A 22,920-nucleotide genomic window follows, 5' to 3' on the forward strand; every position below is an offset into this window, starting at 1 on the left:
CCATCGCTACTTCCCCAGCTAAAGTTTGATTTGAACACCGTGTTAGAAATACATTGAATTTTGAAGTATTTATTTTTTTCAAATGTTTCATGTCCTGCTTCAGTTTTTACCTTGTGTGGTGTAATAATCAAATATTATTTTAATAATTTAGATTATTGCAGTAATTAAAATTGTTCAGAATTACAAGGATGGAAAATTTAATGATATTATATTCAGGAGAGTTAGAAAGCTCAACAGTACTTAGATTATAAAATATGTAATAAGTTTGTTTATGCTCCAGGGCTCTGATGACTGTCTGGTGAAAATTTGGGCCACACATACTGGTCGATTACTGTCCACCCTACGTGGCCACTCCACTGAGATTTCTGACATGGCTGTAAATTATGAGAACACTATGCTAGCTGCTGGTAGCTGTGATAAACTGATTCGGGTTTGGTGCTTGAGAACATGTGCTCCAGTAGCTGTGCTGCAAGGGCACACAGGATCCATTACTTCTCTGCAGGTAAATGTTATATTGTTAAAATTATGCAACTTCAACAGGTGTAAATGTTCTTGCTTATACAGGCAGTCCCCAGGTAACAAATAGTTTCTAAGTTGATTTGTATGCAAGTCAAACATGATACAGTATGGTATGAAATGGCTGTTCGTAAGTACAGGCAAACGTTTGCATGACGAATCTTTAATACACCCCTTCATAGGATCTCATTCAGAACAATGAGGAGTTTATGAGATAGATCTTGAAAATCAGGGCCTGGCTGTTTGTGTAATCTGTGTTCATTCATGTTCTTACAGATTTTAACTCTGTCTTGAATCCTACCATTGCACTTCTGTTGTTAGATTGTTAGCAGAGTTGTGGAATAATGTTGCTTTATTAACCTGAGTTCATACATACCGATTTTAGCAAGTTAGCACAACTATTTGACCTCTGAGAGTTAAGTTCTGTCATGCAGTGATACAGAGTGCATTATTTATGTTTAAAACTTTGATATGTTTTAAATACTATTGTTTCTGCTGAATAAATTTAGAAAGCTAATTGATAGTGAAGGAGCCTGAACATTATGCATGTATTTTAAATGTAGGCTTCTGCATGTGTGCACACTTTATTTTTTTTACTAGTCTTTGATTCTACTGCTCTGTACCATTGTTACCATAATTATTTTTAAGACCAGGTATTATTTGTGCTTAAACTGAATTTTTCTGTATATGCATGTTATTGAATGCAGCTATCTTCTCTCAAAATTAGAAATTTACTTAACTGTTTTATTTGAGACTTGTGAACTAGTGTGGTTAAGAATATTTATATGAATCTCTTGTTCAATAAATAATGGAAGGAAGTTTATTTTGAGCTGACAGAAATTTCTAATGTAGATTTTTAAAACCTGATTGAAAATGTAATGGTTCCGGTATTTTGCCTCTCTCTCCATTTATTTTAGTTTAGTCCTATGGGTAAAGGTTCAGTCCGGTACATGGCTTCCACAGGATCTGATGGGAGTGTTTGTTTTTGGCAATGGGATCCAAATACACTGAAATTTAAGTAAGTCTTCATAAATATTGCTCAGTGATTTAAATACTTGAGTGAAACTATATTTACAGTTGCTTTTTGCCAATTCTTTAAGTACAGAAATAAAATTGTAAAGTACTGTTTTCAGAATTCAGACTTGTTCCATTGAGCATGCAGAAATAACGTTTGTCAATCAAGTTCGACTTGAATTTCTTTAAAAGTTTAATTTTTGCTATTTCGGAATGTGGACTTTCCATTCCTTTTTTAAAGCTTCGTACTTAATGGCCTAACTTGTAAAAATGTTCTGTTTCAAATAGTTATATTTTGAAGTGAGGATGTTAAATGTTATGTTTTCAAAGATTATTTCCATGCGTCTTTATAACTAGGATATAGGATGACATCTGTGAGCTTTGTAGTGGTAGCTTTGCTAAATCGAACGCCTAAAAAGAAATTATGTCTGAGCGCATACTAATGTCATGAATATGTTGGTGTCAATGCATTGGGCTACATTTTGCAACCCGTGTGAAGCATTGTCATTTACACCCAACCTTGACTAAAGGTTTTTAAAAAGGTTTTATATTTTCAGCAGCGTGATTTTCAATATTCCTGAGGCAATTTAAATCTAGTGTCATGTCAGTGGTATTTCCAGGCATCAGTTGCAGTGCTGTTAGCAAGTAACCCGTTGAAGTCATCTTGCGGGCAGTACATTGACAATTTGAAAGCATTGAATTGCTTCACTTTTATGAAGGTAATGAAACATGGGACTGGTTGGATTTATATGAGAGCTTAAAATGAAAATATTTAAACAAAGTAAATAATATTTGGAATATGGACAAGATCGACATTCCATAAACAAAATTAATTTTACTGCGTTGCTGAGGGTGTTTAGCACGAATTATGAATTTTGTATACTGAGTATTTTTACAGTAAGTCGGAGTGTACGAGTGGAAAATCTTTCCAATTTGATAATTAATTAATTGCAGTTTGGAGTGATTGTTCAACAGTGTGCCCTTCAGAGGGGTGTTCTCTCTACAGCACCTTCTGGGTTTCTGCATTATTATTCATATTAGCAGGTTCCTAAACTCAATATGAGTTGGAGTAATTGTGAATACTGTAAATTCTGTCACTATTACCCCTCTGATTTATTGAATTGCTATTGCCCAGAAGAGGCCATTCAGTCCACAATGGCTTGTGGAATGAGCATCAATACCTTGTGCCGATCCCCTGCTTTTTCCCCGTACATGTTAACTATTATCGAAGTAATAATCCAATGCCCTCTTGAATGGCTCAATTAAACTTGCCTCACCCACTTCCAGGCAGTGTATTCCATATCCTAACTGTTGGCTGTGTAAAAAAGATTTTATTTTCATTTCACCCTTAGTTCTTTTGTGGATCACTTTAAATCTATGTCCTATTATACTTCCTTTTATGAGAGGGGATGGTTTCTCCCTATTTTCTCTAGCCTGCGTGTGATTTTGAAACCCTGTGTTAGATCTCCTCTTAGCCACCTTCCTTTGAATGCCAACTATTATAATTTATCCTCAGAACTGAAGTTTCTCATCCATGGAACCATAATCAATCATTTCTGACTCTTTGCAATGCATTCATATCTTTTCATTAGTTTGGTTCCCACAAATATTCACAGTACTGCAGCTGACCATTGAATATGATCAGCTATTAAATATTCAAACTTGGATTGTCTCATTGGCATATAAATCATTTGTGTAGTTAACTTGAAAACAAAGTAGTGGTGGAATTTAGTCAGTGAGCAAGTCTGTTCTCTTGAAAGCAATTTTTTATTGTTTTAATATGTTACTCAATATCACCTGCCTTTGTATAAGGAATCAGCCGTTGAAGTTTACGGAGCGCTCAAGACCATGTTCTCCAATGATTTGTTCCTCATTCAGCGTTGGTAAGTGACAAAGTCTTTCTGGTTTTTTTTTTCTAATTTAAATTAAGTTTTTAAAAAGTACCACAGGCAATTAAATAAGTTGCTGAATTTCTTTGGAATTGGCTTTGCAGAGATTTTCTTGGGATACAAGCATAAATTGATTGATACTTTGAGAGTCTGGACAAGGGAAGAAATTGCTAAAATTCCCTTATCTGATCATTAAACAGTGTTCTATTAGCAAAATCTGTCTGTCTGTTTGAAGCTACATATGAAAATATCTTGATTAATTTCTTGACATCTTTTATTGTCAACATTTACACAAGGGGCGCACTGAGACAGACACTGGATGACTCCTGTTGTAAAGACATCTCCCAGTATCAAGAGAGTCTAAAGTTATCAGGGTTAGGAAGGAATGTGGAGATCAAGTAACAAATCAGCCATAACCATATTGAATGGCAGATCAAGGGCCAAATGATTTATTCCTGATTCTAACTCATATGCTCCTAATAACTGCTTTAACAAGTGAAAGGCGAGATAAAAGAGCATGGCCAGCGACCATAATTCTATTCATTTTAAAATAGTGATGGAAAAGGATAGACCAGATCTATAAGTTGAAGTTCTAAATTGGAGGAAGGCTAATTTTGTCAGTATTAGGCAAGAACTTTCGAAAGCTGATTGGGGGCAGATGTTCGCAGGTAAAGGGACGGCTGGAAAACGGGAAGCCTTCAGAAATGAGATACCAGGAGTCCAGAGACAGTATATACCTGTTACAGTGAAAGGAAAGCATGTTAGGGAATGCTGGATGACTAAAGAAATTGAGGGTTTGGTTAAGAAAAAGAAGGAAGCATATGCCATGTATCGACAAGATAGATCGAATGAATCCTTAGAAGAGTACAAAGGCTGTAGAAGTATACCTAAGAGAGAAATCAGTAGGGCAAAAAAAAGGGACATGTCATAGCTTTGACAGGTAGAGTTAAGGAGAATCCAAAGGGTTTTTACAAATACATTAATGACAAAAGGGTAATTAGGGAGAGAATAGGGCCAGTGGGCTAATGGGCTGAGAAGTGGCAGATGGAGTTTAATTTAGATAACAGTGATGTGCTGCATTTTGGGAAAGCAAATCTTAGCAGGGCTCATACACTTAATGGTAAGGTCCTAAGGAGTGTTGTTGAACAAAGAGAACTTGGAATGCAGGTTCATAGCTCCTTGAAAGTGGAATCACAGGTAGATAGGATAGAGAAGAAGGTGTTTAGTATGCTCTCCTTTATTGGTCAGAGTATTGAGTACAGGAGTTGGGAGGTTGTTGTGGCTGTACAGATATTGGTTAGGCCACTTTTGGAATATTGCATGCAATTCTGGCTTCCATCCTATTGGAAGGATGTTGTGAAACTTGTAAATCTTTTCTGAACCTTTTCAAGGATGTTGCCAGAGTTGGAGGTTTTGAGCTATAGGCAGGGGTTGAATAGCCTGGGGCTGTTTTCTCAGAAGTGTCGGAGGCTGAGGGTAACCTTTTCGAGATATATAAAATCATGAGGGGCATGGATTGATAAATAGTCCAAGTCTGTTCCCTGGGGTTGGGGGTGTCCAGAACTAGAGGGCATAGGTTTAGGGTAAGAGGGGAAAGGTATAAAAGAGATGTAACGGGCAACTTTTTCATGCAGAGGATGGTGCGTGTATGGAATGAGCTGCTGGAGGAAGTGGTGGAGGCTAGTACAGTTGCAACATTTAAAAAGCATCTGGCTGAATATACGAATAGGAAGGATTTGGAGGGATATAAAGTGGGTGCTGTGCTGACAGGTGGGTTGGGATATCTAGTTGGCATGAACGAGGTGGACTAAAGGATCTGTATCAGTCCTGTCCATCTCTATGACTCTGAGAATACTGCTTTGTCACTGTATTTAATACTGTTAGATTTATTGCAGTGATGTTTACTTTTTTTTTAACAAAATAAGTTATAATGGGTCAGCCAGTGCCAGATCTAGCACTGTACCTCAAATTTGCTGGAATCCATTTCACTTCGCTTTTCACCTCCTGGCCTTCTGATGAGCCGCCTCCTCTGAAAAGAAGCCTTTTATATAAGCTTTCATCTGCTTATGTCACTTGTTCAGGCAGACAGCTCCCACCTTCCAGGAACATTTGGTGATTCTTGGCTAATTAAGCTATTTAAAGGAGAATTGTTTGGCTGCAATGTCAGGACCTGAAATTCATCAGGGTGTCAGTTTCCATCTTTTGAAAAGCTAGCCATTGAAATTTACTTGTATTGGGTATATGGTTAATTTGTTTTAATTTCAACATGCTCTGTAAGTAGTGGTTTCTCAGTTTTGTTAGTAATTTTCTATGCTGCATAGTCAACTGTTGTCTTAGGATGTTTAGTTTTGATGCTAAATCTTTTGTTACAGTTTTGAGATTAGAATACTTCTGTATTGTTCGAGCTGGAGTGGTTATATTTATAAAGATGTTTTGCTTTTTTTTTAATCATTGCAGTTAATTGTTGTACCTGAATACAATTTTGATCTGAAGAATGATGTTTTGTCTTTAAAAGGTGGCATGTTTCTAGCAGCTGGCAGCAGTGATCATATGATCAGAATATATTACATTGGATCTGGAACCCCTGAGAAGATTTCTGAATTAGAATCGCATCTGGTAAAGATGTTATTAAAGTCTCAAAACCAGTTTTATCCGACATTTGTGAATATGAATGAAGAGCAGGAGTAGGCCACTTGACACTTCAAGCCTGCTCTGCCATTTGATAAGATTGTGGCTGAACAGATTATGGCCTTAATTCATTTTCCTACCTATTTCTGATAACCTTTGACTCCCATTTTAGTCAAGAATCTATCTACCTCTTGTCTTAAAAAATATTCAATGGTGCTATGTCCCACTGCTGTTTGGGAATAGAGTTTCACAGATTTGTGATCCTCAAAGGAAAGTAAATTCCTCTCATCTCAGTCTTAAATGTGAGCGTTATTGATTTTAAACTATCTCCCCTAGTCTAGTCTCTCCCACAACAGGAAACATCCTTTCAGCATCCACTGTATCACGTTCACACAGGATCTTATGTTTTAATTAGATTGCCTTTTGTTCTAAACTCTAATCAATACAGGCCCAGGCTATCCATCCTCCTTCATCAGCTAAATACTTCATCCCAGGGTACAAATTACATTATTCCTTAAGGAATTCAAAACTGTACAGCTTTCTCGATGCGGCTTCACCATTGCCCTGTACAATATAGCAAAACATCTCTCTTTTATGTTCTGAGCCCCTTACAGTAAGCAACAATGTGCTATTTGCCTTCTGAATCATTTGCTGTACCTGCTTATTAATTTATGTATTCATGTATTCGGGCATGCGAATCCCTTCATGCCTCATCTGTAATCTCTCTCCAGTTGGATAATGAGGTGATTATCTTTTCTTACAAGTGGAAAAGTTCACATTTCCCACACGATACTTCATCTGCCAAGTTTTTGTTCACTTTGACAGATCTCTTTATAAACTTATGAGCTCTTAGTAGTTACCTGTGATGTGGCACCTTACCAAATGCCTTTTCGAAAATGGTAAGTTCACACATCATGGGTTCCCTTTTAACTACATATTTTGTTACTTTCTCAGAACTAAATTAGTCAAGCCTGATTTCACTTTCATAAAGCCCATGTTAATTATGTCTGATTGTATTGCTAATTTCTTAGTGTCTCAATTAGTCAATCTCAATAATAGATTTCAGCATTTTTCCTATGACAGATGTTAAGCCATAACTACTATTGTTTCTTGGTTATGTCTCCCTCCTTTCTTGAATAGTGGAGTCACATTCACTTTTCAATCTGACGGCATCTTTGTAGAACAGACAATTTTAAAGAAATAAAACCAATGCATCTGCTATCTCAGTAGTCACTTCTTTTACTATCTTGGGATGAAGTCCATTAGGATCTGTGGACTTGTCAGCTTTTGATTCTAATATTTTCCTTGGTACCCATTCCCTGTAATCGTAGTTGAAAGGAAAAGACAGATTTAACACCTATTTCGGGTATGTTGCTTGTATCCTCTACAGTGAAACAGATACAAAATATCTGTTCAGTTCATCTGATTTAATTTTGTAACTTTCCATGATTAATTCCCTGGATTGCACAACATAGCACCAACAGTCACTAACTTTTTTATACTTGAATAAAATTGTTTTAATGTCTGTTATTATATCCCTAAATAGCTTTCTCTATTTTAGATTCCCTCTTATTTAAAAACAAAGCAACGAATGACTAAAAGCCTAACTTTTGTGAAATTGCCAGCTTTATCTTTCAAATTAATACATCTTTAACTTTTTCAGTTAGCCATGGATGGTATGACCTTTGCTGAGAATCTTTATTCCTCACTGCAATGTACCAGTGCTAAGTGCTATGAAATATTGCCTTAAATGTCAGTCACTGCATTTTTATTGAACTGTTCATTAACCTAAATTCCCAGATTATATTAACCAGCTCTTTAATCCTATGCTCATACTTGCTTCCACTTAACTTTAAAGCACTCATCTTCAGTTCACTGTTCTCGCAAAACAAAGCTTTTCATTGTGCCTTGCTACACGTGACAATAAATTCAGTTCAATTCTCCTTCAAACTAAGTGTTCAGTTATATTATGACTAATGTTACCTAGGGATGCCCTTGCTATGAAGTCCTGAGCTAATTCTGTCTCGTTGCACAATTGGATTCAGAATTTGGTTCTTGCATGAGGTGTTCTAAGATACTGTTCTGAATGCAGTCTATGAATTGATATTCCAGGCTACCTTTGCTAAACTCATTTCATCTCTCTAGTGCATGTCCACCAACTAGAAATCCGAAGTGTGATGAAATGTGCCTCACTTGGCTGAATGTGTGCAGCTCTTACAACACTCTAGAGGGTTGATATATCTAGGATACAGAGGAAACAGTTCACTTGATTGGTATCCAGTCAACCAGTTCAACATTGACACATGTTGCCACAGATGAACAGTGGCTGTGTGTATCCTCGACAAGGTGCACTGCAGTCACTTGTCAAGGCTGTTTAAACAGCACTGTTCAAACCTGTAACTTCTACCACCTAGAAGGTTAAGGGCAATAGATTCGTGGGAACACCACTGCCTACACGTTTGCCTCATTTTCACACCATTCTGACTTGGAATTATATTGCTGTTCCTTCATTGTCACTCGGCCAAATTACCAGAAGTCCATTCCAACAGCACCTTGGGTGTCTCTACACCAAAAGAGCTACTGGTGTTCTAGTAGACAGCTTACCACCAACAACTTGGGTGTAATTAGAAATAGGCAACAAATGCTGTCAGCGATGCCCATTCCAAAACATCTTATTCATTCAATATATATGTAAATTAAAAGCACTCATAGTTGTTGCTGTACCTTTCTCTGAAGCCTCCATTATTTCTTCTTGTGTAGCCCTTCCTACCAGGTAATTACTGTTCAGGAATCCAAAGTTAATACCACAAGTTACTTCCGAGCTTTACTTTTCTTATTTTTACACAAACTGATTCTAAGTTTATTTCTCTCTGTTTCACTAATGTCAGTCTTCATTGACAGAGCAATCTTTGTGTCTGTTCCTAGCTTCCTGACTGTTGTGTGAAGGTGCCAGGATCCTATAGAAATCTATTAACCATAATCATGGAATGGCACATGACTGAAATAACCAAGTATGGGCAGAGAAAAATAATCTAGATTAGAAAGATTGGGAAGGCACATGGAGATCAATGCAGGAAAATAATATTTTGTCCTTACCTCCTAACTCAAAGATCAGAGTTTGGTGTAGTTACGATTATTATGTATAACAGTAATTTGTATTAATGTACAAAAAAAGCCTTCCTTTTGAAGCCTGAGCATGAAGACAGTTCTTGGGTTTTGCTTGCTTCTTAACCAGATTATCTTGAACCCAAATTCCATGTGTTATGGAGCCGAGCAAAAAAAAAATTCTTCTGAAATACCATGTTCCCTTGAGTATTCAGTTTCTAGTCTTTGTAATCTTGCAGTCATGTTTCACAATTACAGTCAGGTCATATATATTTCCATTTGGCCTGTCTGCTTTTCTGTTTTGTTGTGAATGCTAGGTATACTCTGATGCAGACCCTTTAACTCCATTATTTTCTCATTTTTGCAGTTTCTGGCCTTATCTGCTTGTGTACTCTTAGGTTTCTATTATGTGTCCCTTCTTGTCATGCTCTGATTAGCATTTCCCTTATTGTTGCTTTTCTCTCTTGTCTTATTTTAATGTATAAGATATTCCTGCACTTGATCTCTCATCCACACTATATAGTTTGCTACCTTCTCTATTGCCCTAGTTATACAACTCATCAACATACTGGTGCCAGCATGGTTCAGGTAAAAACTGTCTTGGCGGTATACCTCTCAACTTTTCAATGTACTGGTGCCAGAATCCCATGAATCAAACCTTATTATTCCCAAGCCAGTCTTTGATGTAACATATAAATATCTAGTCTTGATTACCCTATGCCGGCTTGCTTATAGTTTAAATAGTTCTCGAGAGATTATTGCTGCAAATGTGTTGCTGGTCAAAGCACAGCAGGTTAGGCAGCATCTCAGGAATAGAGAATTCAACGTTTCGAGCATAAGCCCTTTTTACTCGAGAGATTATTGCCTTTGATGTTCCACACTTAATTTAGCCTGTAGACTCTTCCAAGCCACAAGCAGAAATTCTTCTTCTAGTCCTACTATGTCATTTGTACCGAAGCTGATCATGGTTTTCCAGTGCAAGTCCTAAATCCAGGCACTGGGTAAGCAGCACGGCCATCTGGACTCCTACACTTGGCTGCAGAGAACTGTTTATCCTGATACTCCTGTCACCGTTACTGTATATACTTGTGTGAAAGTCAAAATTTTTAGACTTTTTAAAGGTTCAATTTGCAGGGTCGACTAATACATGGGTACTAGCTTTAAGGGGCTGAAATTCATGCTGTAGTTCAAAATACTATATTATTAGCAGAAGTCGATTTGATTGCTCAATTAATCCCAGGTAAAGAAGAAAAACAATGAATTACTGTAAAGATAATTATTGGATTTAAAAACAAGAGAAATAAGAATAAATTACTGGGAGGAATTTTTATTTATACCATTATGAAAGTTTAATCTGTCAAAGATTCATTGAAACCCTGCATAATCACACTGTTCATAGTCATGGCCTGGTATAATGGCACACTTAAAACAAAATTCTGAATGTGTAAGTGTCTTGAACTTTACTTCAGCTCACTAACTCAGCCAAAGCTACTAAATGTGCAAACATTCACTCATCTCACCAATATACCAATATTTTTCAATTGTTACACATTACCTGCCATGTCATTTTTATTGTGTATAAGTTACCTAATTACCTTTAATTTTTAAACTAATGCCTCAAATGCCTTGTCAATACTAGAACCTACTCCGAAATATTGGATTTCGTTGCAATAAGTACCAAGCGCCCTGAATTTACCCTAGGACCTAGGATAGGATTAGGCCATTCAGCCCATCAAGTCTACTCCAATAATCAATATTCAGTAGGATCATGGCTGATCTGACATTCCTCATGTCCATTTTACTGCCTTTACCTGTAACCTTTGATTCTCGTATTGATCAAAATTTTATCAGTCTTGGTCTTAAATATACCCAAGCATCCGAAATGGTCACACTTACTAATGTGATGTCGTAGAAGCATATAATTTTAAACATCTGACATACAAACATGTCCTCTAATTGCGAATGACTCTTTTTATATTGTCCTGAGTTGTATTTCGATTTGCATACAGATCAACTTGCGAATGGACTCGAGAATGACCCTGTTCGCAACATGAGGATTGCCTGTGCACACATTTATTAGCTATGGTCATTCGAATAAATTTAAGATTGTATTCAGACACAAGTATAAAAGTAATTAATATTTTATAAAATATTTAAGTTTCATTGCTTAAATTAGATTACACTATATTCATGGTCTCAGGAGCTGGGATATTCTTAAATGTTTGAGTTGACATTTAACCCTTCATCTCTATCTGTTGAGCAGAGTGAAATGATCCCTAGAAAAGGGGAGGAAAAAACTTGGCTATTTCAAATTCAAGATGCAGTTTCACCATTTAAGCTGTTGCAATAGATCTGTTTTAATAGAAATCTTATTACCGTGTAGATTTTCTGTTTAAAAATAGTTTGCATTGTTTTACATAAATGTGATGTGACTTTTTTTTATTATGTTAAAGTATATGCTAGCTAATAGTGTATTTATTAATTAAGGAGTTGTAAGCAAAGACCCTAGTGTCTTCTCTACATAGAAGAGTGATGAAATAGCCAGAGCATGTCTGCGCTTGGTCATCTCTTCCATGTCTCATGGCACATAAAGCAACCCAATTCATCCCAGATTTTAGATCCAGCAGATTGTGATCTGGGTTGTTCATATATCAAAAAAAATCTCTTATGTGGGAGGATATTGGGAGATCACTTTATCAAGGTCTTTGTTCTTCATTATTGCGTGGAATGTCAGTAGCAAGAGATCTGTATTGATTGTCCTTTTCTAAATATCTTTGAATTAAGTTGGCTTCCTAGTCCTTTCAGCAGGCAGTTATGAGAGTTCCATAATATTGTGTCTCAAGAGTCATATATTGGTGAGGACAAGTAAAGGTGAGAAATGGTAGTCCCTTACTGGAAGTAAACCAGACATTTTATAACCTTTTTCTGTGCTATCAAGGGTTGTCTGCAGTTGATAATGCTGAAATCCATAACGTTCTGGCTTGGGTGTAAATGTGACCTCTAGGCCATTGTTCAAAATCCTTGAAGTGCAAAACTAGTCAACTAATGACTGATTGATTGGAAAATGGGTGAACAGATTCTTTTGCCAGGTATTGACAAATATTTCAAAAATTTTGCTGTTAATCTTGCATTTTTTAAAATCCTTATTAACTGTTGTTTAAGGGTGACAGTGTATGGTGAGTACATGAAACAGTGAATGTTTGGCAGTATGTAAAAAGAGAATGGCAGGTGACATACTATTTTTAAAACAAACTTACCAATTAATTTTTATACTGACTTGGTATTTTCTTGCATTTATATTTAATTTCACCCTTTCAGGACAAAGTAGACAGTATTCAGTTCTCCAACAATGGTGACAGGTAAATATTGACTTGGGATTATTAACATGTGAATGTTATGAATATAATATTAAAGCAGTCTGTTTTATAACCTGACTTTGGAAACCCTTCCAAAGGAATATTAATATATCCATATAAACATCTGGTCTTTTTGGTTTTTTGATTATATTAACTGTGTGCACTAAACATGTCAATTTCTAAATATTTATAGTTAAATACCAGCTGAAACTATTTATCACTTTTTCTTATAGCTGTGGAGTTAAAAGTCAGAGAAATGTCGTATGTAGGACAAATTTAAATTTAACGACCGTTGCAAATTAACTTTATCCTGCTGGTGAATCTGATCAGAATAACTATCATTCATGAGCTTTGTGATCAGGTTCTGCTGCAGTTTCAAAGCATGCTCCATAGCTGTCATCTCTCTGTGAATTCTCAGACTGGCTCTTCCTTTTAAGAGAAAAGCATGAGCGAAACTGATTATTTCTTTTCTGTCAGTTAAAATTCAAGATCTCTTAACTGTCTTCAAAACATCTCTATTAGAGAGCTTTGATTACTGTTATTTAATAATCAAACAACATGGTATTTTTCATGCCTGCTACTTTGCTCTTTAATTTCAAAAGAGCAATGGTTAAACTTGAAATAAGACTGTCATGTCATCTATAAATAATTAATTTAGAAATGTCTCTATTAGAATAGATGTATAAAGTTATGCATGTCAGCCATTATTTTCAAAGATATCACTTAGAGGGGTCCTTAGAATTTAACAATCAATAAACTTGATTTAAAAAGCTGATTGAGAAATTATCATGTACAATAGTGAATGAGATTTATTTAACAGTATTGTTTGGAATTGGTTACTTTAATTTAAGGTAGCCATTTGCTCCATTAAGTCAGTCACCCCTATTTTCAAATGGTGCAGTGAAATCACTCATAGACTCGTGCAGTCCCTAGTTCCCCAGGAACTAAATATATTCACTGCTTTGAATTTTACGGTTGTTTTGTACATGTGGATTTTGAATTGTTTAATTGTTCTTCGAAATAAACTAGTTGCCAGGATTTTCAGGCTTTAAATTTTGTAAGATTCTTTTTCAACAAGTGTCGTTCTAAAAATTAAAATCTTATTTATTCAAGAGGTTTATCCTGTATATTATTAATGTTAGTATTCTTTTTGTACGAAACAGATTGGTCAGTGGTAGCAGAGATGGAACAGCACGGATCTGGCAATATCAGTATCAGGAGTGGAAAAGTATCTTGCTGGACATGGGTGCTCAGTTGCCAGGGTAAGCTTGGGTTTTGTGAAATTTCTGTCTACTGGTGCTATATGTTAATTTATTTGCAAGTGCTTTTAAAGTGCATAGCTGAATGACCAGATGTTTAGATTTGTATGTTGTGTAGACTGTAACTGTACAGTGATTTGTAGTTCCGTTTTGAAGGAAGGGACTGGTGAAGCTTCAAGGAGATTTGTAAATGATTGAAAAGTAGGAGGAAAACAGTAGAAAAATGCAAGGAAATTGTTACAAACCTCAAAGACAATTTCAGATTTAAACCCTTCAAAAGCTACTGTCTTTCACTGATGGTAACAAATTTGAATTGATTCTTGATGTCCAAAAATATTGATGCTGTGATAAGTTGTTTGTTACTTCTGTTGTACAGTGTGATGGTACTATGGCTTTAAGAGATTTATTTTGTCATTGTTTTATGAAGAAAGGTTGAGACAGAGGTGTACTCTGCTTAAAGCTAATAACACAAACTGCTTGTGAAGCCTTGGGCTTTTTAAATTTGAAATAACTGAGGCAGCCTGAATGGGTGGGGTGAAGCTCCCACAGAACCAGGATGTTTAGCTTTAGGTTTCTGCTATTTGCTGGAGTCTTGAAGTTGGCTGTGGAAGCTGTTAGTAATCTCCATTTCAGCTATAGCTTGGAGTTCTCTTCCTGCTGCTAGAATTGCATGTGAGACCATCTGTTTTTCTGAATTGGCTTTTATCAAGGGTGTGTTTATGGGATGTTACTGTATTGAACAGTTAATAGGTAGCAGTTGCTATGTTATTTCCTGAGGTATTTCAATAGAGTTACATTTAATCCAATTCTTTTTATTTTTCTCTATTTTAATTATAGTGTAAAATTAAAGTGTTTTGCTTAAAAACTAGTTTAAGCAATTGAATTGCACCTGGAATGCAACACCTTACACTTAGTATCTAGAACCTTTTCTTATTATTGAGATAACTTGAAAATATATTTTGAGGAGCTTTGGTCAGGTCAAGAACAAATTAGAAGCTCTTTTCAGGATCAAAATCTCCACTTCCAGATTGTGTTTAGGATTATTGGACTCTAAGGCACTGAGTGGTGCGTTTTGGTGTTTGTTTCAGGTGTTGCATTTGGTTGGTTTAAATATTGTGTGCGTTCTGTAGTAATGGCTCTTACAATAAGTGTTTCCTGGGGTGGAGGAAGTCTCTTCAGAAGTTTTACAGAAAATGAGCAAGGCAAAGCTTTTTGGAATTGGCAATTGGTTTCCTTTGTCCATGCAAAAAGGAGGGGTAATTGCAGCAATAGCGCACCATTTATGATAGCAGGAAATGCCAATGAAATTATTGGAGATTGCTAAAATTCAATTGCAAATGAAACAGCTTGAACATCAAAAGGAAATGAAGCAGTTTGAATGAGGATTGAAAGTAGAAGAAAAGCAGGGAGAGAGAATAGCACTAGCAGAGGAGAGGAGGGAATAGCCCTGGCAGAGGAGAGGAGAGGAGGAAATAGCTCTGGCAGAGGAGAGGAGGGAATAGCCCTGGCTGAGGAGAGGGAGAAAGAGAAATTTTGATCTTTGGAGGTTGGAATTGAGAGCTCAAAGTTGACTGAAAATGGCAGAGGTAGAGGTGAAAGATAGAAGTAGTGATGAGGACAGTGTTGGAGAGCAATGCCAATGTAGCCAAAGGTCTGGTGTGGATCTGTTTAAATATGTCCAAGTGTTTGAGAAGAATGTAGAAGCCTTTTTCATCTCATTTGAGAAAGTAGCTGGTGATCATGTGAGTATTGTTGATCCAAACAAAATTGGTAGGTAGAGATAGTAAGGTATTTGCTATCAGAGGAGGTAGCTGGGGAATATGATGAGATGTCAAAAAAAACCCATCTTAAGTGCATATGAACTATTACCAGTAGCCTACAGATAACATTTTTGGAATTGAAGGAGGAAATCTGGTCAAAAGTACATTGAGTTTGAAGGATCAAACAAAGTAATTTTGATAGGTAGATAAGGGCATAGAAAGTATATCAAACATATGATGCTCTTAGATGATTAAGGAGTTCAAAAATTCACTTCCTGATGTTGAGAGAACTTGTGGAAGAGAAGAGAGTTAAGACTGCAAGATTAGCAATGGAAATCACAGATATTTGAGTTGGTTCATAAATCAAAGTTTTGCTTTCCATTGGGGAAAAGAGATGTTCTTGGGTGAGAAGGGAAAAGGAGAGTCCATTGAAGATGTAAAAAAAGGGTAGAAAAAGAAACCCATGAAATAGAAAAGAGCAGTAAAAAAGATCAGGTGTTTTAAGAGATAGAGGAGCAAGTCAATATTTAATGGTGAGATATGAGAGGATATATAACTCAATTGCCAGAAAAAAAATCATATGGAATTCATGGTGAGAAGAACATGTAAAGTGAGGTTGGGCAGTCCGCTGAAAAGTGAAGTGATGGTTTATCCTTGACAATGATACGGCTGGATCACAGGTGGGAGTGAAGCCCATTGTGGTTGAAAAGCCAGTGGAAAATTAAGCAACTGTGGTGATAAAAGATGAACATCCTGGGATTTTTCCTGACTCTGTGGTAACAAGGTCACAAAGCCACAGGTGGAAATGAGGAGAAGTCAAAGAATAAAGATAACAAAGTTGGAAGTGGAATTATCAGAGACCATGTTTGATTGAATGATTGAGAAAAGATGAGAACAGGTGAAGGGCAAAGTGAATATTTTTAATTGTGAGAAATTTGCTGAGTTACAACAAAGGTACAAAGCTGAAGCAGTTGTATTAAAACCAAAGATGAATCTGAGTGATGGTTATGGAAAGGTTGTGTTGCTGGTAGCATGTGAATTGCTATTAGGCCAAAATACAAAAACATTTTTTTGGCCTGGACTGCATAAGAATGGTTATAACACAGAGTGAAGAACCAAGTTTAGAATCTGAATTGGACATTCCTCAAATTGATTTCATCAATGAGGAAATTGTTAAAAATTGGAATAAGTGGGTTACCTTCTAGAGGAACATAGAGATGACTTGAAAGAGTTGTTAGAATCACATGTAGAGATATATGGGAATACGCTGGGAAGTACTATTCTGATTATGCATAAGGTAGATATAGGAAATGGTGTTCCAGTTAGGTAACTTAAGCCCCTAAAGTTGGTACAAGTTCAAAAAGAGATTGAATGTATGCTCAAAGACAACTTAATTGAAGTGAGTTGCAGTGACTGGAGCTCACCCTTAGTAATGGTGCCAAAATCAGATAGTACTCAACAATTATGTGTGGACTATGGCAAAGTCAATGCCATTAGAAAATCGGATTTGTATCCTATTCAGTGTTTGTTTTGAAAATGTGGGACAAGCAACTTGTATTTCAAAATTGGACTTACTCAGAGGATACTGGCAGGTACCTTTGTCCAAAAGAGTGAAGGAAATTTTGTCTTTGACATCGAATGGACTGTAGCAGTTTAAAGTCATACCACTTTAAAATATGAAAAATATACCAGCCACATTTCTAATACTAACTAACAAAGTCATTTCGGGATTACCCAATTGTGTTGTGTACATGACGATCTGGTGATTTTTAGTAACAAGGGGTAGGAACATTGGAGAATCTACAAGAATTGTTCGATCGACTTCGGGAGCTGGCATTGGTGATCAACCTGGCTAAGAGTGAATTCACAAAAGCCCAAGTCACACTCCTGGGCCATGTCATGGACTTGGATAAATGGCCACATGGGATGTGAAAACAAAGATTAAAGGGGCGTTTCACATTGCATCGATGAAGAGGGAAGTACAATGATTCTGGAGTGATTTTTATCAGAAGTTCATGCTGCAGTGGTTGCTTCACTGACTTCAAGTGCGGAAAATTTTCAGTGGATCGAGGGGTGTCAGAAGGGATTTGATAGCCTGCAAGCTGTGTTAATCACTGCCCCAGTGTGTGCAATACCTAATTATGCAAAGCCATTCAAGGTGACTATCAATTTGAGTGATGTGGGTGTCGGTGCTGTACTCTTGCAAGAAGACAAGGAGAAAATAGACCTATTGGATATTTTTCCAGAAAATTGAATAATCATCAACAGAAATATTCCCACAATTGAGAAGGAGACTTTGAGTTTAGTGCTGGTGTTACAACGTTTCAACATTTATATTGCCAGCAATGTGTCTGAGACAGTTGTGCAATTATTGATCGTAACACTTGAAAGTCTTTTAGAAAATTTAAGGATAAAATTCAAAACTCTTTAGATGGACCTTATTATTGCTACCATTCAGTTTGAAAATGATACACGTGGCAGGACAAGAGAGCATAATTGCTGATGCGTTGTGGCTTCAAAGGACTATGAGGCATTCGGTGGCAGGAAAAAATGGACTGTAGTTTTCCATGTTTGACTTCTAGCATGTAATGCATGTGCATTGTGGTGTACTAATAGCTTCCGGCTAAAGGTCTTTAAAAAATGAAACCATCTTTGTATGTTGGCTGATTTGTTTTACAGTATGTCATGTGATGATACTTTGAGGTGTATTTTGTCCTGGTTTTTGTTTTGAAGAAAGTTTGAGACAGAGGTGCCAGAGCAATCTGCTTAATGCCATTAAAATAAACAGCATATGAGGCCTTTGGGCTTTTTAAAAAAAGAGTTGGAATAATAGAAGTAGCCTGAATGGGTGGAGTCAAGTTCCCTTGGAACCAGGATTTTTATTTAACTTTCTGCAGTTGCTGGGGCTTTGAAGATGGACGCTCTTATTTCTCTCTCTCTCACACACCCACTCACGCTCTCTCTCACGCACGCTCTCTCTCTCACGCACGCTCTCTCTCTCACGCACGCTCTCTCTCTCACGCACGCTCTCTCTCTCACGCACGCTCTCTCACGCACGCTCTCTCTCACACACGCACGCTCTCTCACACGCACGCTCTCTCACACGCACGCTCTCTCACACACACGCACGCGCTCTCACTCTCACACGCACGCGCTCTCACTCTCACACGCTCGCTCTCTCACTCACACACGCTCGCTCTCTCACTCACACACGCTCGCTCTCTCACTCACACACGCTCGCTCTCTCACTCACACACGCTCGCTCTCTCACTCACACACGCTCGCTCGCTCTCTCACACACACGCTCGCTCTCTCACACACGCTCGCTCTCTCACACGCTCGCTCTCTCACACACGCTCGCTCTCTCACACACGCTCGCTCTCTCACACACGCTCGCTCTCTCACACACGCTCGCGCTCTCACACACACGCTCGCGCTCTCACACACACGCTCGCGCTCTCACACACACGCTCGCTCTCTCTCACTCTCACTCTCACTCTCTCTCTCTCTCTCACTCTCACTCTCACTCTCACTCTCTCTCTCTCTCTCTCTCTCTCTCTCTCTCTCTCTCACTCTGCTATGATTGTATGGGCGACAATCTATTTTGCTGAATTTGTCTTTGCTAAGTGTGTGTTTATAGGATGTTATAATATTAGACCAGTTAATTTGTAATAGTTAATATATATTATTTTGTTAGGCATTTTAATTGGATTGCAATTCAACCAATTTTCTTTTTATTTTATCTGTAAGTTAATTGTAGTATAAAAAGTGTTTTGCTTAAAATCAAGTAGCTTGACCAATCAAATTGCATCAGGACCATGACACCTTACTCTTGCTTTAAAATAAGAAACGGTTAGGATCTCAACTATCTTAACATTTTTGAGGGGGTTTTGTCTAGTCTGTAGAAGATCTTGAAGATATGGTTTTCGTACAGATCTTTAGCAAATGGCAAAAACATAAAGGGTTGATTATCTTGTGATAAGAGAGTGACTGTTATTTTCTAAATTTTGTTTTCATCTAATTTCCAGATTTGTCATTTTTCTTTGATTTTTGGTCATTGTGTGTTACCTTTTTCCCCCAAAATGTTTCATTTTTGCCTTTCTCAATGTGCAACTGCTTGTTGTCTGTTCTTTAGAGTCAGCTCCTGTCCAGGGGATGATAAGGTCACGAAACTTAAAGTGACAATGGTTGCATGGGATCGTCATGATGACAATGTTATCACTGCAGTGAATAACCATACACTAAAGGTGTGGAATTCATATACTGGACAGTTGCTGCACATCTTAATGGTAAGTGGTATCCAACAACTGACAAGGAGAAAGTGAGGACTGCAGATGCTGGGGATCAGAGTCTAAGAGTGTGCTGCTGGAAAAGCACAGCAGATCAGACAGTTTCTGAAGAGCAGGATTGAGGCCTGTGGACCTTACGAAGGGCTTATGCCTGAAATGTCGATTCTCCTCCTCTGATGCTGTGCTTTTCCAGCACCACACTCTTCAACAACTGACAAGGGCATCATTTAAGATATGAAGTTACTATCACTGACCCAAAGTGGAATAAATAAATGTTGCCATGCTTTGTGAACCTTTGAAACTAAAGAAGCCCGTTTGTTGGCTTGTGTTCCTAAGATAAACTAAAGCATAGTACTGCAAATGCTGAAGATGTGAAATAAAAACAGCACACTGCAGAAACTGATCAGGTCTGTGGAGAGAGAAAAAACAATTTAACAATTTAACCCAATATAATACTTCTGAATGAAAGCATCATAAGAGGATCAAAATATAAACTTAGTGTCTCCCTCCACAGAGATGACATGCTGAGTTTATCCATACGTTGTTTTTATTTCATTTTATTAGGTTGTTTGTTTAAGTTTTATCTTTTCAGTATGGTTTAAGATCAAGAACATGAGGTATTATACAAGTTAGAGTAGATATAAACATGTTGAGGTTGCAGTCTTAGCTCTGCTGTTGGATAGTTGGAATCTGATGGCCTGCTGTCTCACTGCAAGAGCAATGGGATTTGGTAATTTCCATATGGCCAGTTCAAATTAATTGACGTGTTCCTTGGAATCACGATTTGTAAACCTGAAGAGAAACTGAAACACAGCCTGTGTTCAAAAACCACAGAACAAAAACTATTATCAAGCCTATACATGTGTGCATGAAATTACCTTATTTGGAAAGCCTAGAATATTGTCACAATGAATGATGCAAGTCAAGATATTTACATCACTTGTGATAGGTTACTTGAGTGCTTTAATGATCCTATACTCATGAGCAAGGGATACTGAAATACTGTTACTGCTGTCACTCTATCCATCTCTTCTTGCACATTTTCTCCCTCAAGCTTTTAATTTTTGGTTTTGCTTTATTTCTAATCTAACCTGTTTCTTTAGTAACAGTTCTTTTTCTGTCTCTTCAAAATATATTTCCTTCCTGATGAAGCTTTCATTTTGATTTGGGAGAAGCATAAAATATATTAGCCTGAAAAAGTGAAGCTTTTTGCTTGTTCTTCAATTGATTATTAGAAGTTTTAAGATTAATCTAATTAACCATACAGATTTGACTGGGTTAATTTTTACTTTCAAGCAAAAATTATTCTGTGGCTCTGAGTGCGTGCATTTCTCTCATGCGACTACCCCGATAGTTGCAGAAAGTAACTTTTTTCATAGTCAGGGTTTAATGTAACATTTCAACTGAATAGTAGATATTGGCAATGGCTTACTTGATAGCATTTATCTGTGAGCATTAGGTTGAGGGCATAAATTTCCCTCAAACTGTTAAGCGAACTGAAACTAACATTTCACAGGCACTATCACAGCTGCTGTCTGTCATTTGAAATATTAAGCTCAAGCTCCGTCTGCTAACTCAGGAGAAGATAAACGCTTAGATGACACTGTACAAGTAAGATGGGGGAGTTTTCTCAACACCAAGCCAATATTTATCAACAAGGTAGATTGGTTACAAGTTTGGCTGCTTGTCATCTAGACTTTAAAAGTTGCAAGCTGTTTTGACTTCAAAATTGGCATCTGTGATGCATGTCATTTTGGTAAGTGATTGGCGGACTTACAGGAAGAGTCTACAGGAAATACATAAGAATTGGCAAATTATATACTCACCAGTATATAATGCTAACTTGACACTACTTGAACCCAAGAAGCATATCCTAACATGAAAGACCATCCCACCAGTGTTATTTGAAGAACCACTTTTTCAACTTAGTGACTGATTTACTTTCATTAGCTCTTGCTACAATTGCAGAGGTGTTTGATTTCTCAAGTTCTTTTAAAGTTGCTGAAGTCAACAAAAATGCTGAAGGACTTTGCCCTGATTTCAGTTCTCCGGTTCTAGGCACAGTTGTAGCAGTATCCAATTCCCTTGGGCTACAATATGGTGTGGAGAAAAGAGAGGGGTGAAACAGCACATCTCAAGCTGCTAGAGAGAGATCTCAGCAGGAAACCAATCCATGGAATGATTCCTCCTTAAGTTGTATTCTGCCATCGCATGAGTAAGGGAATCCTTCATGAAATTTGTCAACTGTTTCAGTTACAACTGCAGAACAGGGAGAAAACAACTTTTTGATGGCTGTGAAGTTGAATGTGATTATGAACATGAAAACGTTGGGCTCCTTCCAGGCTGGAAGATATGATATAAGCAACATCTTTCCTATTTCTGATCCACTGTTGCATAATTGAGCCCCTGTGTTTTGTGACTTGAATATATTTCATTCTCCATTGCCAGAGAGAAGCAAGGGACCGAACATATGGCTTCACAAAAATGTTCAGGTTCCATTTACTGCACATAGGTCACTTTCTGTGCATTGCTTGTCCACTCTGAGATGTACTGCTACTGAAAGGGATTCCAGTCCCTCAACATCCAGCTGGGGTATGCAATCATACACGGCTTGTCATGCAGGTTAGTGCCTGGTATCCTGGCAGGACTCATGATATCTTGATCTATTTTCTTACTTGTTAATGGGATATGGGCATTGTTGGCAAGGCTAGCATTTACTGTCTATCCCTTATTGCCTTTAAGAATGTGACAGCTGTCCTTGGAACCTGGTGCAGTTGTGGAGTGTAGGTACATCTGAATTGCTGTTAGAAAAGGAGTTCTAGGATTTTGACCCACAGCAAGGAACGAACAGCAACAAACAAAAACTAACAAACTTAAAAGACCCAATACAACCCATGGACAAAACCAACATCATCTACAAAATTCCATGCAAGGACTGCTACAAACACTACATAGGACAAACAGGAAGAAAGTTAGCCACCAGGATACACGCACACCAGCTAGCCACAAAAAGACACAACCCTCTCTCCCTCGTAGCCCTACACACGGATGAAAAAAACTACCATTTTGACTGGGACAACACATCTATCCTGGGACAAGCTAAT

The 22,920-nt window shown here is 37.4% G+C and overlaps 1 protein-coding gene across 1 annotated transcript in view; it reads left to right on the forward strand.

Moving 5' to 3' along the window:
* The window catches only part of LOC132821169 (bromodomain and WD repeat-containing protein 3-like), a 231,047-nt gene that overhangs the window by 29,597 nt on the left and 178,530 nt on the right, over positions 1–22,920 (forward strand). Inside the window, exons 8-14 of the mRNA XM_060833782.1 lie at positions 281–502; positions 1,434–1,534; positions 3,343–3,413; positions 5,935–6,035; positions 12,471–12,511; positions 13,672–13,770; positions 19,663–19,816. Of these exons, the coding sequence (XP_060689765.1) occupies positions 281–502; positions 1,434–1,534; positions 3,343–3,413; positions 5,935–6,035; positions 12,471–12,511; positions 13,672–13,770; positions 19,663–19,816 (789 nt within the window). The remainder of the gene's footprint in view (positions 1–280; positions 503–1,433; positions 1,535–3,342; positions 3,414–5,934; positions 6,036–12,470; positions 12,512–13,671; positions 13,771–19,662; positions 19,817–22,920) is intronic.

Source organism: Hemiscyllium ocellatum, chromosome 12 (genome assembly GCF_020745735.1).
Source record: "Hemiscyllium ocellatum isolate sHemOce1 chromosome 12, sHemOce1.pat.X.cur, whole genome shotgun sequence".
In the NCBI taxonomy this organism is placed as follows: domain Eukaryota; kingdom Metazoa; phylum Chordata; class Chondrichthyes; order Orectolobiformes; family Hemiscylliidae; genus Hemiscyllium; species Hemiscyllium ocellatum.